Genomic DNA, 16,733 nt, shown 5'->3' with positions numbered 1-16,733 from the left:
TTCCAAATAAATACAGGTCGTGGATTTATGTTGTTATTTTTTTAATTTACTGTTCGCAGGAGAAGTATTTTAATAAGACATTGTGTACCATTGGCCATGTGCCATCTGTGCAATAGGCACATATATGTATTTGTCTTGGATGACTGGAGCAATGGGAATGTAATTTCCTCCAGGACCCAGTGTCCTGGAAGACAGGAAGGAGAGAAGAAGAGAGGGATCAAAGCACTAATTCCTAGGCTTCCTGATTGGAAATTTAAGGAAGAGATTTCTTGGTAATATTCCAGCTTTGATGAACATTACTACTGCTCTAGCACCTTGGTCAAGTAAACGTAAACCTAATACTAGTACAAAGATTTAGCAACGTTTCAATAATGTGTAGAAGACTTTTCTTTCTTTTTCATGAAGCTATTAAGATTAAATTTGCCTGTATAAAGTCAGAGTTTGAAGCAAGATACTGTTCATCAGTGGGTACATCTTTCCTGTTGCAAAGTAGATCTCAGTTAAGTAGGAACAAGGAGATCCTGCTGCTCTGTCATGAGTGTCTTACTAATAGTATCTTGCCTGGTTGTGAAGCACTCATCTGGGAGCTCAGTGGGAGCTTTTGGGAGCCAGTGCCACTCACGGGTTGCTGTAATTCAAGTTTTTCTGGGCATTGCTCAAATCTGTCTCTATTTTTTTTTGATTCCTGTGCCAAAGTTGCTGATTCTTCACACGGGCCACGGAAACGGTAGGCATTAGACAGTAGGGGACTCTGCAGAATATAACATGACAGGGCTTTATGATTTGAGCATGTGTAAATACTGATAAGTATGTATCTTTCCAGTTAGACTTGTTAAGTGCTTTGGTTTCTTAGTGTCGTGTTAACTCATCTCTTCATGCTGAGATTTATATAGAAATACAGGTTTTTATTTTATTTTGGGTTTTAAATCTACCTCTTGATAACAGAAAACTTAGTCCAACTTCCTTTGAAGTCATTGGGCATTCTTATTTACCTGTTATTCATTGATGACAGTTTTCTGTCTCGTCAACTGAAATAACTGTTATAAGATTTTTTTTTTTTCTGTGAAGAATGTTGAAATTACAGGAGATACCCTGTGGATGAATACCTAATTTAAAAAAAAAACAATACAAGTTACTTTTTGTCTTTCAATATGTACAGTGAAGACTGGCAAATGTCAGGATCAGGGTCAGTATCGGGAACTGGTTCTGATTCTGAATCAGAGGAAGATAGGGAGAAAAGCAGTTGTGAAGAGAGTGAATCTGACTATGAGCCAAAAAACAAGGTCAAAAGCCGGAAACCTCCAAGCAGGTAAGAAGTCATGCATTTGGATGCTCTGGTACTATTTCTAATAAGCAATTGAGTATTTACTACTACTATACATGCGAATGAAAACATTAATGCTTACCTGGCCTTGAACACTGCCAGGGAGGGGGCAGCCACGGCTTCTCTGCGCAACCTGTGCCAGTGACTGACACCCTCACAGGAAAGAATTTCTTCCTAATATCTAATCTAAATCTCCCCTTTTTTAGTTTAAAGCCATTACCCCTTGTCCCATCACTCCATGCCCTTGTAAAAAGTCCCTCTTCAGCTTTCCTGTGTAGCCCCTTCAGGTACTGGAAGGCTGCTAGAAGGTCTCCATGGAGCCTTCTCTTCTCCAGGCTGAACAACCCCAACTCTCAGCCTGTTTTCATAGCAGAGGTGCTCCAGCCCTCGGATCATCTTTGTGGCCTCCTCTGGACTTACTCCAACAGCTCCATATCCTTCTTATGTTGGGGGCCCCAGAGCTGGGCGCAGTACTGCAGGTGGGGTCTCACGAGACCCCGGAGATAACACAGTGAAGACCTAGTGGAAGATGTCCCTGCCCATGGCAGGGAGGGTTGGAACTAGATGATCTTTAAGGTCCCTTCCAACCCAAACCATTCTGTGATTAAAAAAAATGTTTTTTTTAAAGCTATACAAGATGTTAATATACTAATGCTTTCTAGTGAGTACCTTTTCCTTCTGCTGTAACTGAAAGTGGAGTAACTGAGCATTCATGAAATACATGTATTGAGAAAGCAATACAGAAAATTTATAGTTGTCCCTGTTGTAACATCATTATTCTGTCATATCTTACTGTGTTCAAGAATTAAGCCAAAAAGTGGGAAAAAGGGTGCAGGACCGAAAAAGAGGCAACTTGATTCATCGGAGGAGGAGGAAGAGGATGATGATTATGATAAGAGAGGATCTCGTCGCCAGGCAACAGTCAACATTAGTTACAAAGAAGCTGAAGAAACCAAGACAGATTCTGATGATTTGCTGGAAGTTTGTGGAGAAGATGTCCCACAAACTGAAGAAGATGAATTTGAAACTATAGAGAAATTCATGGATAGCAGAGTTGGCCGAAAAGGAGGTAATTTTTTGTCAGTGTTCTTAAGATCTTGGAGCTCATTGTGGTGCAACTTCAGCAGATGTTCTCAGCTGTACGTCACCCGTGAGGTTCATAAACAGCAATAGTTTTAAAGTTTCCAAAAAGTCATCTTGTTTTGTCTTTCATATTCATAACGATGTTCCTTTTTAAAATCTCTTCTAAGTGTTGCAAAGTAAAATGTAGAAGAATTGCATACCTAAGTAGAAAATAAAAATGAAGTGCAAGATAGCTCCATATTTCATAAATGCGTACCATATTGTTGCACCACTGTACAACTTAGTGACACTTGATCAGTATAAATTATATACAGTGGACTGGAGAAAGTGGACTAGATGGGAGAGCTGACTAGTACCCTGAACCCTGAAAGATGGTGTTGGCCAGGCTGAATCACTGACGTTATACAGATTGTCTCCGTACAGTGCAATGTGTGGAATGACTACAAAATGCATCTAAAATTTCAGTGGTACGCTTGCATGCGAACTCTTAAAAGTATTTTGTAAATAGTGGTAGGCACATCATATTTCCAGCAATAATGGGGTGCAGCATCTAGCAGTTCTGCTTATATGTTTGAGTACATGAATTAAGATTCTAATTATAAAAACAAACACACAAAAAAAACCCCAAACCACCAAACCCTGAGGCCCTTGCATTTCAGAGCTACCTTTCTCCATTAGTTATACCCAATCTCTTCTTCTGCCTCTCACTTTTGTTCTCCCATGCTGTCCCAAATTCTAGAATATCCTGCTCCAATGCATAGTGTTACTGCTGTGGAACTAAGCTTCTTACATTCTTCCTGCCCAGATGATGTTGCTGCTTGTGCTGTCTTTTGCTGTTGCCTCTCTCTGTTGCTTTATCTGGCCCCTGCAGCTTGCTGGGCTCATTTCCTTACCTGGCTGTCCTCACAGAGATCAGCCTGTTTTCTACTGCTAGTATGCTTCAGCTGTGATACATTCTGTATTAATTAAACATTTTCCCAAGTAAGATAACAAAGGCAGAAGAAGTAGTAAAACATGTTTAGGAAGAAATAGATTTATAATATCCCTAGTAGTAGGTTATTGATGTCTCAAGCTTGACCAAGCATAATGTTGGATGTCTTTTGTATGCTCAGAGATGAGAGTAATAGAAAAGACAACAAGCAGCATTAGTGGTGATCAGTTTAAAAACTAGGAATGCAAAGAAAATTCTCATGAGAAAAGATAAAATATTGTAGGTTAGGTGCTGAAGTTTTGTTTGCTTTTTTGATTCTCTTTTGACTGCTTGTGCATGTTGTTAACATACCTATATCATAATTGTTCAAATAAGAATAACGACAGGAGAGCTGTAGATAACTGGTCAAATATATGTTCATCTAAAAGTATCATTAATTGCTTTCTACACTACACTTCTTACTTATTAACTTACGATGATTAACACTTAATTAAGGCTTATCGTGTCGTTTCTTTCTCAGCCACGGGTGCTGCAACCACCATCTATGCAGTTGAGGCAGATGGTGACCCAAACGCTGAGTTTGAAAAGTCAAAGGAGCCAGGAGAAATACAGTATCTTATTAAATGGAAAGGTTGGTCACATATCCACAACACTTGGGAAACTGAGGAAACACTGAAGCAACAAAATGTTAAAGGAATGAAGAAACTGGACAACTATAAGAAAAAGGATCAGGAAACAAAACGATGGTAAATATTTTTATGTAGGCTTCCGTGATACTTATTTTGTAACAATGTAGATGTTGTGTTTCTAGGTCCTCTTACCTCTTTTCGAGGGCATAATTTCAAATGTCTATGCAACAGGAAGACTAAAACTTTAAAAGTTGAAGCCTCCTTAACATGTTGTTGTAAGATAATCTTCTGAACCTGATATTAGTGTGTGTTATAAATGGAGTTTTAAGAAGATGGGTAGTGTTTAAAAATAAATAATAAATTATACCTTTTGCTAATTTTGTCATTATACTTTGATCAGAGTTCTTCAGGAATCGCTGCAGAGATTAATGTTTTCTTGGTGCATTAGCCATTTCAGATTATGTTGAAGAATTCAGTTTTCTTGGCTCAAGCCTGAGAACCTGAAGAAATCCATACATTTTAAAGTCACCTCTTTGGTGTTCAATTTTATTAGTATGTTTAATGTAATCAATGAATACTGGTGGGATTTTTAGCAGCTTAATCATAAAATGAATTCTTATAGAGTGAGCCACCGTGAATACTGTTCCATGAAAATATACTGTTCCATGAAAATACCCTGTAAAGTACACTACTTATTGTTGAGGATAAGTATTCTGAATTAGCTGCGTGACTAGTACCACCTGTAACTGTAGTAGTTATGATTCTTGATAAGCATTCTCAGTTGTTAATGATGAGGCATCTAGGGCAGATGCAACAGTTTTGTAATAGGAATCTCTAAGTTGTCCATTCAAAGAAGTTCTCTAAGCAACATTCCTGTGATGCTTACATACAGAGTTTTAGAGTTGCCAAATTTTCTTAGTTTTAGAACTATACACTGTAGTAAGTGTTGTAAATTAATTCCCATTACAGGCTGAAAAATGCTTCTCCAGAAGATGTGGAATATTACAACTGCCAGCAGGAGCTTACAGATGATCTACATAAACAATATCAGATAGTGGAAAGAATAATTGGTATGTTACAAACCAGCGGACAAAAAACAGTGTTGAGAATTTTGTATGTTCACTGCTTATATGTTGCATTTGTAGTTATGAAATTTACAGTATTAATATCACTAACTTTTTAATCCAAAACAAAACTTCAAGTAAAGAGAAAAGTTGTCATACCATCTGTGCTATGAAGCTAACTTATGTTGTGTTATTACCTAAAATGGGTGTTCTCATAAGATACAGAAGTAAAATGCTGATCAGATCTCTGGTGTATTTCTGCAGCTCATTCAAATCAGAAATCAGCAGCTGGTTATCCAGACTACTATTGCAAATGGCAGGGTCTGCCTTATTCAGAATGTAGCTGGGAAGATGGTGCTCTCATTGCCAAAAAGTTTCAGGCATGCATTGATGAATACTTTAGCAGAAATCAGTCCAAGACCACTCCCTTTAAGGACTGCAAGGTGAGTATGTAATTTGCAATGGATTTATAATCAGTTGTACTGAGTCTGGCTGGGATGGAGTTGATTTTCTTCATAGCAGCCTGTATGGCCTCTATGTTTTAGATTTGTGATCTAAACAGTGTTGATAACAAACTAGTGTTTTGGCTGTTGCTGAACAGTGCTTGCATAGTGTGAAGCTCTTCTCTGTTTCTTGCTGTGCCCTCCCTGCCATGAGTAGACTGGGGGTGGGCAGGGACTGTGAGGGAACACAGCCAGTAGAGCTGACCCCAACTGACCAAAGAGATATTCCATGCCATTTAATGTCATGCTCAGCAATAAAACTGTGTGGGCTGAGCAGGGGATTCAAAGGTGGCTGTTGGTGAGTTAATGTGTGAGTCCCTTTCTGTCACGTGTGAGATTTTCTTTGGTTGTGGGTTTTTGTTTTGGTTGGTTGGGGTTTTCACTTCACCCAGTAAACTCTTTATTTTGACCCACAAGTTTTTTTCACTTTTGCCCTTTCAATTCTCTCCCCTGTCCTGCTGGCCTGGGGAGTGAGTAAGCAACTGGGTGGCAGTGTAGCAGCTGGCCAGGTTCAAGCCACCACATCAGTTGTGATAGTAAAAATGTGAAAATCTTCTATGAATCCAGAGATAAGATACATATTATGAAATATTTTTTGAAGGTTGTTCAGAACAATAATAATAATAATGATATACAGTAAAATATATGGAAAATATCACTACTCAGAGTAGCTTTTTATATATACCGGTCCCTTGTGTTTTTACTGGCGTTCAAAGATAGGCTTGTTTAGTATTGTAGGTGATTTTAAAAGTAAACTTTGAGTGAGTTAATGTCACTCCCATTGTAAAATCTAGATTAGCAATTAAACTAATTTCAACTTGCAAATTGCTTGTTGTTTTTATATGGCCTAGTTTTCGTAGATGGATAAAGACTAGACTGGGTGACCCAGTAGATCCCTACTGCTGTATTTTCTATAGGAAGGCGTTTTGGTAACTTCAGTCAGTAGTAGGACTGATGATCAATTTGCTTTTGACAGGTTTTAAAACAGAGGCCAAGGTTTGTTGCACTAAAGAAGCAACCATCTTACACTGGAGGATATGAAAGTTTAGAGTTAAGAGATTATCAATTAAATGGATTGAATTGGCTTGCTCACTCATGGTGCAAGTAAGTACAGTCTGAAATGGGTTTTGCTGTTTGTAGATTGTAAGCATTTGTAAAACTTTGAAATTGATTTTTCTGTATTTTTTTTGACGGTTAAGGGTTTCATACAGTAAGCTCAAAGTAGAGATATGAGGGGAGCAGTTTTGCTCTTAACTAGTACCAAAGCTTATCATTCCATGGCTATTCTCAAAAAACTAAGCTCTGTTGCTTTGCTTTTAATTTCATAGCGGGGTAAGTCATATTTTTAAAAAGCAAACAAACCTAAAAGAATACTCAAAGCAAATTCTTCTGAAATGTCAACACTAGTGTTATACTTTTAATATTAGACTCATGAGGAATACTTGCAAGCTTTTTGTTATTTTGTTAATTTAATTCAAGTATTAAGGGGAGGGTATCTGGAAATTTTTTTTTATGGAAAAACAATGGAAATAAACTTTTTCAGGATGCACAGTTGCAAAAATCTTGAAAACTTGTATGAGTGGTTTTTATGCTCAAAAGATAATTATTTCTTCTTGTCCAATCCCTCCCCCTCTCTACACACCGCCTAAATTTTTTTTAGAGGGAATAGCTGTATTCTTGCGGATGAAATGGGTCTGGGTAAAACAATACAAACAATTTCTTTTCTGAACTACCTGTTTCATGAACATCAATTGTATGGGCCTTTCTTGCTGGTCGTGCCACTTTCTACCTTGACATCTTGGCAAAGAGAAATTCAAACCTGGGCTCCTCAGATGAATGCTGTGGTTTACTTAGGAGATGTAACTAGCAGAAATATGGTGAGTATTTCTCTTTATCATTGGAAAGGCTTCTAGATAAACAAGACTCACTTCAAACAAGACTCACTTCATATTCCTGTCCTCAGCTAATCTCCAAGATTTTGGTTAGGACTCAGCAAATACTTACTGAAACACTATGTGTTTAAGATGCAAATTGAAAGCTTAGATTTCGATCTGATGTAAATGTGTGTGAAAGATTTCCTACCTGCTTAAGAGTGAACATGATTAAGAATTTAGTCTTACATTTGAAAACAGATTATCTTTTGCTTATATGAGTTTAGGTGGATATGGTAAAAATAAACATGTAAGCAAGCCAGTCGTGATCTTAATCTATTTCCTGAAAGGTTGTTGATTTGTTTTCTTAATGTGTTTTCTGAATGTTAGTAATCTTATCCATTAAAGTAAAAAATGTTTTGTAGAAATTCTTTGCTGTGTATTCAGAATTTTAAACAAAATATTTTGGAGTGCTCAGATGGGTTGGAAGTTCAGTTTTGTATATGTTAATATGTTGTGCTTCTGTTTTGTGATTATATTATTGTATGTCATTAAACATTTACATTGCTGCAGTACTTAAATTCGTCTCAGTCAAAAAGACCTTTTTTCTCTAGCTTATAGTTCACTTTATTCTTTTTGTAGATTAGAACTCATGAATGGATGCATCCACAGACCAAACGATTAAAATTTAACATACTTCTAACAACATATGAAATTTTGCTGAAGGATAAGGTAATCACGCTTCTTCAGGGAGATAAAATCATTTCTCCAGTGTAGAACTCTCTTTAGACTTGCATGTATTTGGGTTGTGGGTCATGAAATTTATGGAGAGTGTAATAGCTTTTGCTTTTGGAAGTATGACAGTGCATGGCTTGGGTTTTGGGTTTTTCTTTATGTGTGGGGTTTTTTAAGCACTTCCAGATTTTCTGTGTGGTGAGGGTTTCAGCCTTTTTCCATTTCGTTAAGTGGGTAACACTTCTCTTTCTTCAGTTTGCTTGGGATTCTCATTACTGTAATAATCTCCTTCTATCTTCAAGAGCTCTACTTCTTTGCAAAGCACCATCAAGGAACTGAAAAAGAACCCAACCCCTAGCTGCAAACATGATACAGAACTCTAAAATCCCATATAGTTTTTCTTTGTTATTGTGTGCACAGTAGTATGTGTACATGTATTAACACTGTCCCCATGGTCATAGCACACAGAGTTATTGTTAATCTTTCTAATAGTATATGGAAATTTTTATAGGTAGTCAAGAAGCAGAACGTTTTTACTTCATTTGTTTATACATGCTGGGAAGAAGAGGTTAATAGTGACTTTCTTGTGTCATGTAAAACTTAATGTGGGTCAGACTTTTCACCATTTTCTTCCTTTTAAACTTAGTTTATACTTTCTTGGGATGCATGCACAGCTTTTCATTGAATCTGGCAAATGTAAAAGCCATAATTAGTCCTAAAAACACATAGCTGTCCATATTTTATTAAAATAAACCCAAAAATTATGGTGTTTATAGCTTGATTATAAATGTGGAAAATTATGCAATGTGTTTATTTGTATCATGTTTTCTCCCCCCCTCTGTTTCTTTTAAGTCATTCCTTGGTGGTCTGAATTGGGCGTTCATAGGAGTTGACGAAGCTCATCGTTTAAAAAATGACGACTCTCTTCTTTACAAGACTTTAATAGACTTTAAGTCTAACCATCGTCTTCTTATTACTGGAACCCCTCTGCAAAACTCCCTCAAAGAGCTTTGGTCTTTGTTGCACTTCATCATGCCAGAAAAGTAAGGAAGAGTTTTACATGATTCTTTTTAACATTTTTTTGGTCAAGTTTCTTATTGTGACGTAGTATAGTGATTTGAAAATAGAGGTAGAGAATCATACTGAAGGATAATTTAAATATTCTATATAAAGTAGATGCATATATTTTTTCATGCCGTTCCTGATAAGTAACATTGGTAGCAGTTGTCACCTTTTTCCATTTTAGTAGTCCACAAAAATGATGGATTGATGTATGGGTCGGAAGTTGGAAAAAAGGCTGCATCTTAGCTTAAGAGGAAAACCGTATGGATTTACTCTGGGGAAGTAGAATGGAATCTTTTCTGTATTAGTACCATTAACAAACACAAATTTTTACCAAGATGCCCTATATCCTGCAGTTCAGTCAGATAGCTGGTTTTCCCATACAGTTTGCATACAGTAAGCTTAACTGTATTGACCTTATTTTGTACTGGCCTCCATTTATACCTAAGATAAATCAGAGCTCATGTGTGAGAGCACATATTCCTGTGAGACATCTTGTAAATGCCAATCACCATAGCTCCATTTAATTTGAGCTATGGACGTACTGACTTCTTCAGAACCTTACAAGCAAAGCCACGGTGGTCTGGTACCCATTCTTCATTTGATCATAAAGTCTGTTCTCCTAATCTGCTAGCAGAGAGGATAGTTACACTTCAGCTAGACCATACAAGGTGCAAAAAGTACATTAAGTAGACTCTTGTTCTCTTGCACACCCTCCAGCCATGCAGCTGGTTTTTCATGCTGCTCTTGATAAATGTCATAATGGAATTTCTGAAGCCATCTCGGTGAGTATTGTTGCACAAAAAGAAAAATGTTGTGTTTTTACTGGGTGTCACAGTTTAAAGCTGGGCCGGCTCTTAAACCTGTGGCAGATGCTCTCTGTTAACCCTCCCCCCCACCCCCCCACCCTAAGGGAAAGGGAAAAGGGAGAGAGACTTATGGGTTGGAAAGTTAAAACAGTTTTAATAAACTATAGTAATGAAAAAGAGTATAATAATAATAGAAATAATCAAATATATATAAATATATACAAAACCAAGATCGAGAGCTTGGAAATCCTCCTCAGGCAGAGTTGCTCCCCCCAGCACAGGCAGAGGGGAAAATGCAGTAGCTCCCCTGCCATCACACCTGCAGGCTTTTAACTGGAGAATTGGCAAAGCTGGTACCAATCAGTGGGAGACAGGAGGGCCCCTCCCTCCTGGGCCCCACCTCCAGGAGGCAGTGGGTTAGTGATAAATAGGAAAGTGAGAATGACATGTATGGGATGGAATACCTTGTTGATCAATCTTGGGTCACCTGCCCTGTCTGCTCCTCCCTGCAGGTGCGACCCCCCCTTCGGCTCTTCACTCATAAGCAGTGAGGAATTTAGCAGTGACCTTGGTTTCTCTAAGACTAATTGGCCTGGTTTGGGCCAAACCAGGACATTCCACCCCTTATTCCATACCATTCACATCATACTCAGATCACCACTACCTTTTCATTTTCAAATATATATACACATATCACTAGTTTATGATTCATCTTTATGCAAAAAGTTCATCAGGTTCATTTAGTTCAGGATTGTGGGTTTCCATCTGACTAGCAGTCTCTCAGGGCAGGAGACATGGTATGAGTTCTGTCACAGTTCACGCCCACGGGTTGCAGGTTCAAGATGTCAGTCTCGAGGAAGTTACTGGACGCCACTTGCAGCTAGCTTCGGTCTCATCACCACTGTCTTAACCTGAAAGACACTTATGCAGCGACAACATACAGTTCAGAATTAAGTAGTCTCACCCAGAATCAGATCACCTTCAGGGACACATCGGACTTCACCATCTTGCAACATCACCCACCAAGTACATCCAGGTCCCTGAGCAAAAGCAATCCCACAAATGGGTTTACCTTTGCCCGTTGCAGGAGGAACCCAGACAGTTTTTCCCAATAGATTCCTTTCATGCACCACAGGGACTTTATCTCCTTCTACTGTATGTAGAAGGTCTGACTGAGCAGGGCCAGCTCGATTGATAGATCCCCTGGTGTTAACTAACCAGGTAGCTTGTGCCAGATGCTTATCCCAGTTTTTAAAGGTTCCACCCCCCATTGCTTTCAGGGTAGTTTTTAACAGCCCATTATACCGTTCAATTTTCCCAGAGGCTGGTGCGTGATAGGGGATGTGATATACCCATTCGATGCCATGCTCTTTGGCCCAGTTGTCTATGAGACTGTTTTTGAAATGAGTACCATTGTCCGACTCAATTCTCTCTGGCGTGCCGTGTCGCCACAAGATTTGCTTTTCAAGGCCCAGAATAGTGTTCCGGGCAGTGGCATGGGGCACAGAGTATGTTTCCAACCATCCGGTGGTCGCCTCCACCATGGTAAGCACATAACGTTTACCCTGGCGGGTTTGAGGGAGTGTGATATAGTCAATTTGCCAGGCCTCCCCATATTTATATTTCAGCCACCGCCCCCCATACCACAGAGGTTTTAACCGTTTGGCTTGCTTAATTGCGGCGCATGTTTCAGAATCATGGATAACCTGTGCAATAGAGTCCATGGTTAAGTCCACCCCTCGGTGACGAGCCCATCTGTATGTTGCATCTCTCCCTTGATGACCTGAAGTGTCATGAGCCCACCGAGCTAAAAATAGTTCACCTTTATGTTCCCAGTCCAAATCTATTTGGAACACTTTAGCAGCTTGATCCGCTTGTTGGTTGTTTCGATGTTCCTCAGTTGCCTGACTTTTAGGTACATGAGCATCTACATGACGTACCTTCACGACTAGTTTCTCTAGCTGAGTAGCAATATCTTGCCACAGTTCAGCAGCCCAAATAGGTTTCCCTTTGCGCTGCCAGTTGCTTCGCTTCCACTGCTTTAACCACCCCCACAAGGCATTTGCCACCATCCATGAGTCAGTATAAAGATACAGCCTTGGCCACTTTTCTCGTTCAGCAGTGTCTAAAGCCATCTGGATGGCTTTTACCTCTGCAAATTGACTTGATTCACCTTGTCCTTCTGTGGCTTCTGTGACTCGTCGTATGGGACTCCATACAGCAGCTTTCCACTTCCAGTGCTTTCCTACAAGATGGCAGGATCCATCGGTGAACAGGGCATACTGCTTCTCATCCTCTGGTAGTTCATTATATGGTGGGGCTTCTTCAGCACGTGTCACCTCAGTTAAGAAATGGATTCGTGCTGCTCACAGGGACTGGACCTTCATTTCTCCTATTCATACTTGGGAAAAAGGAATTTGAGGCCCATCTACCCTGGCTGCGGTCCTGCTCACTGGTAACTGGAGCAGCCATCCTTCTAGAAAAATTCTGTCTGGTATTTCTTTTAGCTTGCAATTCACGTACTCGTGCCTGTAGGCTACTGGTAGGTTGTCCATGCCATCTGCTCATGTCCTCCCCATAACCACGCAGGGCAAACCACAGGATACCTCGTGATGTGTTCCGTTTCCTTTGAGCTGGTCCTGTAGGAGAGCATTTTCTCCTAACAGCTGCAACGCGGGCCTGTGTAGGTAGAGAGTCAAGTTTATTCTCTATCCTGGACAGTTTGTCTGACAGTTGTTTAAATGAGTCCTTGTTTTCCTTAGTCAGTTTTTCCACAGCCGAGACACGGGCCTGCAGTGGGGAAGAAATACTATCTTCATACTGTCGCATACAGTTAGCCATTTTACCCACAGTAGAACGTGCCATATCATCTTCTACCCATACTAATATTGACAATGTATGGGTATATGTCGGTGGAGCATTCTTCCCGACCTTCCGGAACATGGATCGGTTGCATTCCACTTCATCAGGATCTACAGGATCTACAATGTCCCGTGGGTGTCTATAAATAATCTCTTGCACAGCTAGTTCTCTAAGGTAGTTAATACCTTTTTCTATAGTGGTCCATTTGCTTAGGTGACTCATAACATCATCTTTATAGGGATACCTGCTCTTTACAGCTGACGAGTCGCCTCCAGAGACTGATAGTGTTTGACTTTCTTGCGAGCGCCTTATCAATACCACCATCTCTGGACAGGGATCCCAACTGTCTGGCTTCTCTGCCATCTAATTGCATGCTATCTGCCCCATTATCCCAGCATCGGAGCAACCAGGTAATAATAGGTTCACCGTCATAACGGCTGAAGTCTTTCCTTATATTTCTCAGGTCCTTCAGGGATAAGGAGTGGTAGGTTATCTCTACGTCCGAGTCCTCCTCTTGTGATAGTTCTGCTTTAGAAGGACCTTTCTTCTGTGATGGGTCTGCTTTAAAAGGACGATCGAGGAAACCCCCATCTGTGTCAGGCCCTAACTCTGCCTGAGAAGGGCCCTCACCTGGGTCATATGATGGCTCTGCCTTAGAAGGCTCTGAGTCATCATCCTTCTCTTCATGAGCTGATTTCTTTTGGTATTTCTTCCTGGTTACAGGAGCAATTGGTACAGATTCGATAGATGCTGGGGTCTGAGTAGATGCAGTGGCTGTCGTGGGAGTGCTGAGACTCGTTAGAGTCTGAGTAGCTGCACTGGCCATCTTGGGGGGTGTAGCAACTGTGGTGCAGGCTGCCGAGGTTTCAGTGGATTTAGTGGCTGTAGCGGCAGCACACGCTGTAGGATCTGAGGTGGCTGCATAACACCTACAACTGTCCCTGCACCGATATTTAATCTTATCCCACATCAGAAACACATTCAGGACAACCGAAAATAAAAACATGCCACCTAGACAGCACCATCCTAGTTTCGCAAAATCTAGTGGAATCAGCTTGGCAGAAAAGGAGAAGGTACTATTTCCCAAAGCAGAACTGGAAGTGTAAGCATTAACAGAATCAGCTAAAGGACGCCTGGAGCGTGCAGATGAAGTCGCTGCTACTGATTCGCGATTAAAGCTGCCCATCATTGTGTCATAGAGATAAGAGATCGGAATAGTAACTGCCCAGTTTATCACAGCATAAATCAGTATCAGACCCCATACCAAAACAATACATTTTGACCAGCACCCACTGCTAAACTGCATGTAAACATTCATAAGAAGCAAGAAATAACACAGTGCCCACGGCAGGTAAGGCATCATTGCAATACTCAACTGTGAAAGAAACTCTATAAAAAGAAGAGATAACACAGCATTCAAAAATGACATCACCATCTTCACTATCTGTTTTAATTTCCAACCCCTCGTAAATCTCAAAGGAAGAAATCTGATAGTCTCTCAGCTGAGCTCTCCAGGTCTCCTCCCCCCAGAGCCAAGATTCAACTTATCAGAGCAACCTGTTGGAGCTTCTCTCAAGCCCCACGTTGGGCACCAATAAATCTGTCACAGTCTAAAGCTGGGCTGGCTATTAAACCTGTGGCAGACGTTCTCTGTTAACCCTCCCCCCCGCCCACCCTAAGGGAAAGGGAAAAGGGAGAGAGACTTATGGGTTGGAAAGTTAAAACAGTTTTAATAAACTGTAGTAATGAAAAAGAGTATAATAATAATAGAAATAATCAAATATATATAAATATATACAAAACCAAGATCAAGAGCTTGGAAATCCTCCTCAGGCAGAGTTGCTCCCCCCAGCACAGGCAGAGGGGAAAATGCAGTAGCTCCCCTGCTGTCACACCTGCAGGCTTTTAACTGGAGAATTGGCAAAGCTGGTACCCATCAGTGGGAGACAGGAGGGCCCCTCCTTCCTGGGCCCCACCTCCAGGAGGCAGTGGGTTAGTGATAAATAGGAAAGTGAGAGTGACGTGTATGGGATGGAATACCTTGTTGGTCAATCTTGGGTCACCTGCCCTGTCTGCTCCTCCCTGCAGGTGCGACCCCCCCTTCAGCTCTTCACTCATAAGCAGTGAGGAATTTAGCAGTGACCTTGGTTTCTCTAAGACTAATTGGCCTGGTTTGGGCCAAACCAGGACACTGGGGAAGTTAAAATTCAGTATTTTTCATTCTGTAAATGTTTTTGGAAAATTCCATTCTTCTGTTTACAGGCAAAGTATTTGGAATTTCACATGAGATGAAAATTCAGAAATTGGATAAATTATAAACAGAAGGGAATGGAGAAGAAATTGAAATGTGTGTGTGCTCTTGTGGTATATTTATACACGTTCTGTGTTTGTGTTATCTTTCTTGAATTTTGCTTCTTCAGGTCATTCACAGTATGTCACTATTTTGTGCTCATTCTTTATTATGTTGAAGGTTTTCCTCCTGGGAAGATTTTGAAGAGGAGCATGGCAAAGGGAGAGAATATGGTTATGCGAGTCTTCACAAAGAACTTGAACCATTTCTGCTGAGAAGAGTTAAAAAAGACGTAGAAAAGTCTTTACCTGCTAAAGTTGAGCAAATTCTGAGAATGGAAATGAGTGCACTGCAAAAGCAGTATTACAAGTAACAACACTTTTAAATTGTGCTGTTTTAGTATATGTCTACATGCAATTTACTGAAGTGTAATAGTTTTTCATAATGCAATTTCAACTTGAGGCTTCTGGGGTTTCACAACAGTTAAAATTCTCTGAAACAAGGGCTCAAGAATTATACTGGTCTAATGTCTATTCATGTAGCTTCTTTGTTTGTCATGTTAGTACATTCTTTTGGGAGTTACTTTTTTTCTTTAGCTTGTTTATATTTTGAGAGCTTACATCTGTCTTGCTTCCACATATGGTTAGAAATTACTTACATTGTACATCTTATATCATAGGTGGATTTTAACCAGGAATTACAAAGCCCTCAGTAAAGGTTCAAAAGGCAGTACCTCAGGCTTTTTGAACATCATGATGGAACTTAAGAAATGTTGTAACCATTGCTACCTCATTAAACCACCAGATGATAATGAATTCTATAATAAACAGGAGGCCTTACAGGTAATGTCACGTCTTAATTAAAAAAAAAAAAAAAAAAGTTCTGTTTTACGTATGTAATATTCACACAATTTTATAGTGCTCTGGTACTATGTTTATTAATTCTTATTAATTAATTCTTATTGAAGTACATTAAGAAAAAACAGGTTCTCTGGAAAATGTGCATCCTGGATTTTACAGGTAAGTGAATTGATTTTTGTTTCTTAACTGGAACTGAATAATTGACAGATAATTGACTAAATAAAATATGCCCGATTTTAATTACAATTGAAGAAAAAGGAAATAGGTTTAAAACAGGTCTCAAGTTTATTTTGCATGAAAATACACAGCCTGTTTTAAACGAAGTAAATTAAAGCAGCTAAGCAGGTAAATGTAATGTGAGTGGAAATGCATGTGAGTGGCAGGGATACAACAGCCATCTATGTGATAGCAGAAGGTGATCTGCAGAATGCTTTTAAGCCTTTTTTTATAATCAGATACTGTTCTCTGTATGCCTACAAGCAACCAAAGTGAAAGGAAATGGAAGTAACAAGCATCCAAAGCTCAGTCTGATTTTTTTTGTTGTAACAGATGAAAACAATTATCATCAGTACCAAAGATGGTTTGTTGTTTCTTTTTTTTTCTTTAAGGTTAACTAATATTTGTATCAAAACTGTTGAGAAGCACAGCAACAGATAAGACTGTTGTTGTTAATGCAGTTTATACCAACATAAATGTTTCCAAAGATAGTT

The 16,733-nt window shown here is 39.6% G+C and overlaps 1 protein-coding gene across 3 annotated transcripts in view; it reads left to right on the top strand.

The window, feature by feature from the left end:
- Positions 1–16,733, top strand: part of CHD1 (chromodomain helicase DNA binding protein 1) — a 72,155-nt gene that overhangs the window by 23,819 nt on the left and 31,603 nt on the right. For all 3 annotated transcript variants that reach the window (XM_068422275.1, XM_068422277.1, XM_068422274.1), the window contains exons 6-16: positions 1,160–1,309; positions 2,128–2,393; positions 3,859–4,084; positions 4,937–5,037; positions 5,296–5,474; positions 6,511–6,638; positions 7,195–7,411; positions 8,048–8,137; positions 8,993–9,183; positions 15,344–15,532; positions 15,843–16,005. In XM_068422275.1, coding sequence (XP_068278376.1) covers positions 1,160–1,309; positions 2,128–2,393; positions 3,859–4,084; positions 4,937–5,037; positions 5,296–5,474; positions 6,511–6,638; positions 7,195–7,411; positions 8,048–8,137; positions 8,993–9,183; positions 15,344–15,532; positions 15,843–16,005 — 1,900 coding nt within the window. The remainder of the gene's footprint in view (positions 1–1,159; positions 1,310–2,127; positions 2,394–3,858; positions 4,085–4,936; positions 5,038–5,295; positions 5,475–6,510; positions 6,639–7,194; positions 7,412–8,047; positions 8,138–8,992; positions 9,184–15,343; positions 15,533–15,842; positions 16,006–16,733) is intronic.

The sequence above is a fragment of the Nyctibius grandis genome, chromosome Z, assembly GCF_013368605.1.
Source record: "Nyctibius grandis isolate bNycGra1 chromosome Z, bNycGra1.pri, whole genome shotgun sequence".
Lineage (NCBI taxonomy): Eukaryota > Metazoa > Chordata > Aves > Nyctibiiformes > Nyctibiidae > Nyctibius > Nyctibius grandis.
This window is presented reverse-complemented; position numbering and strand designations above follow the sequence as displayed.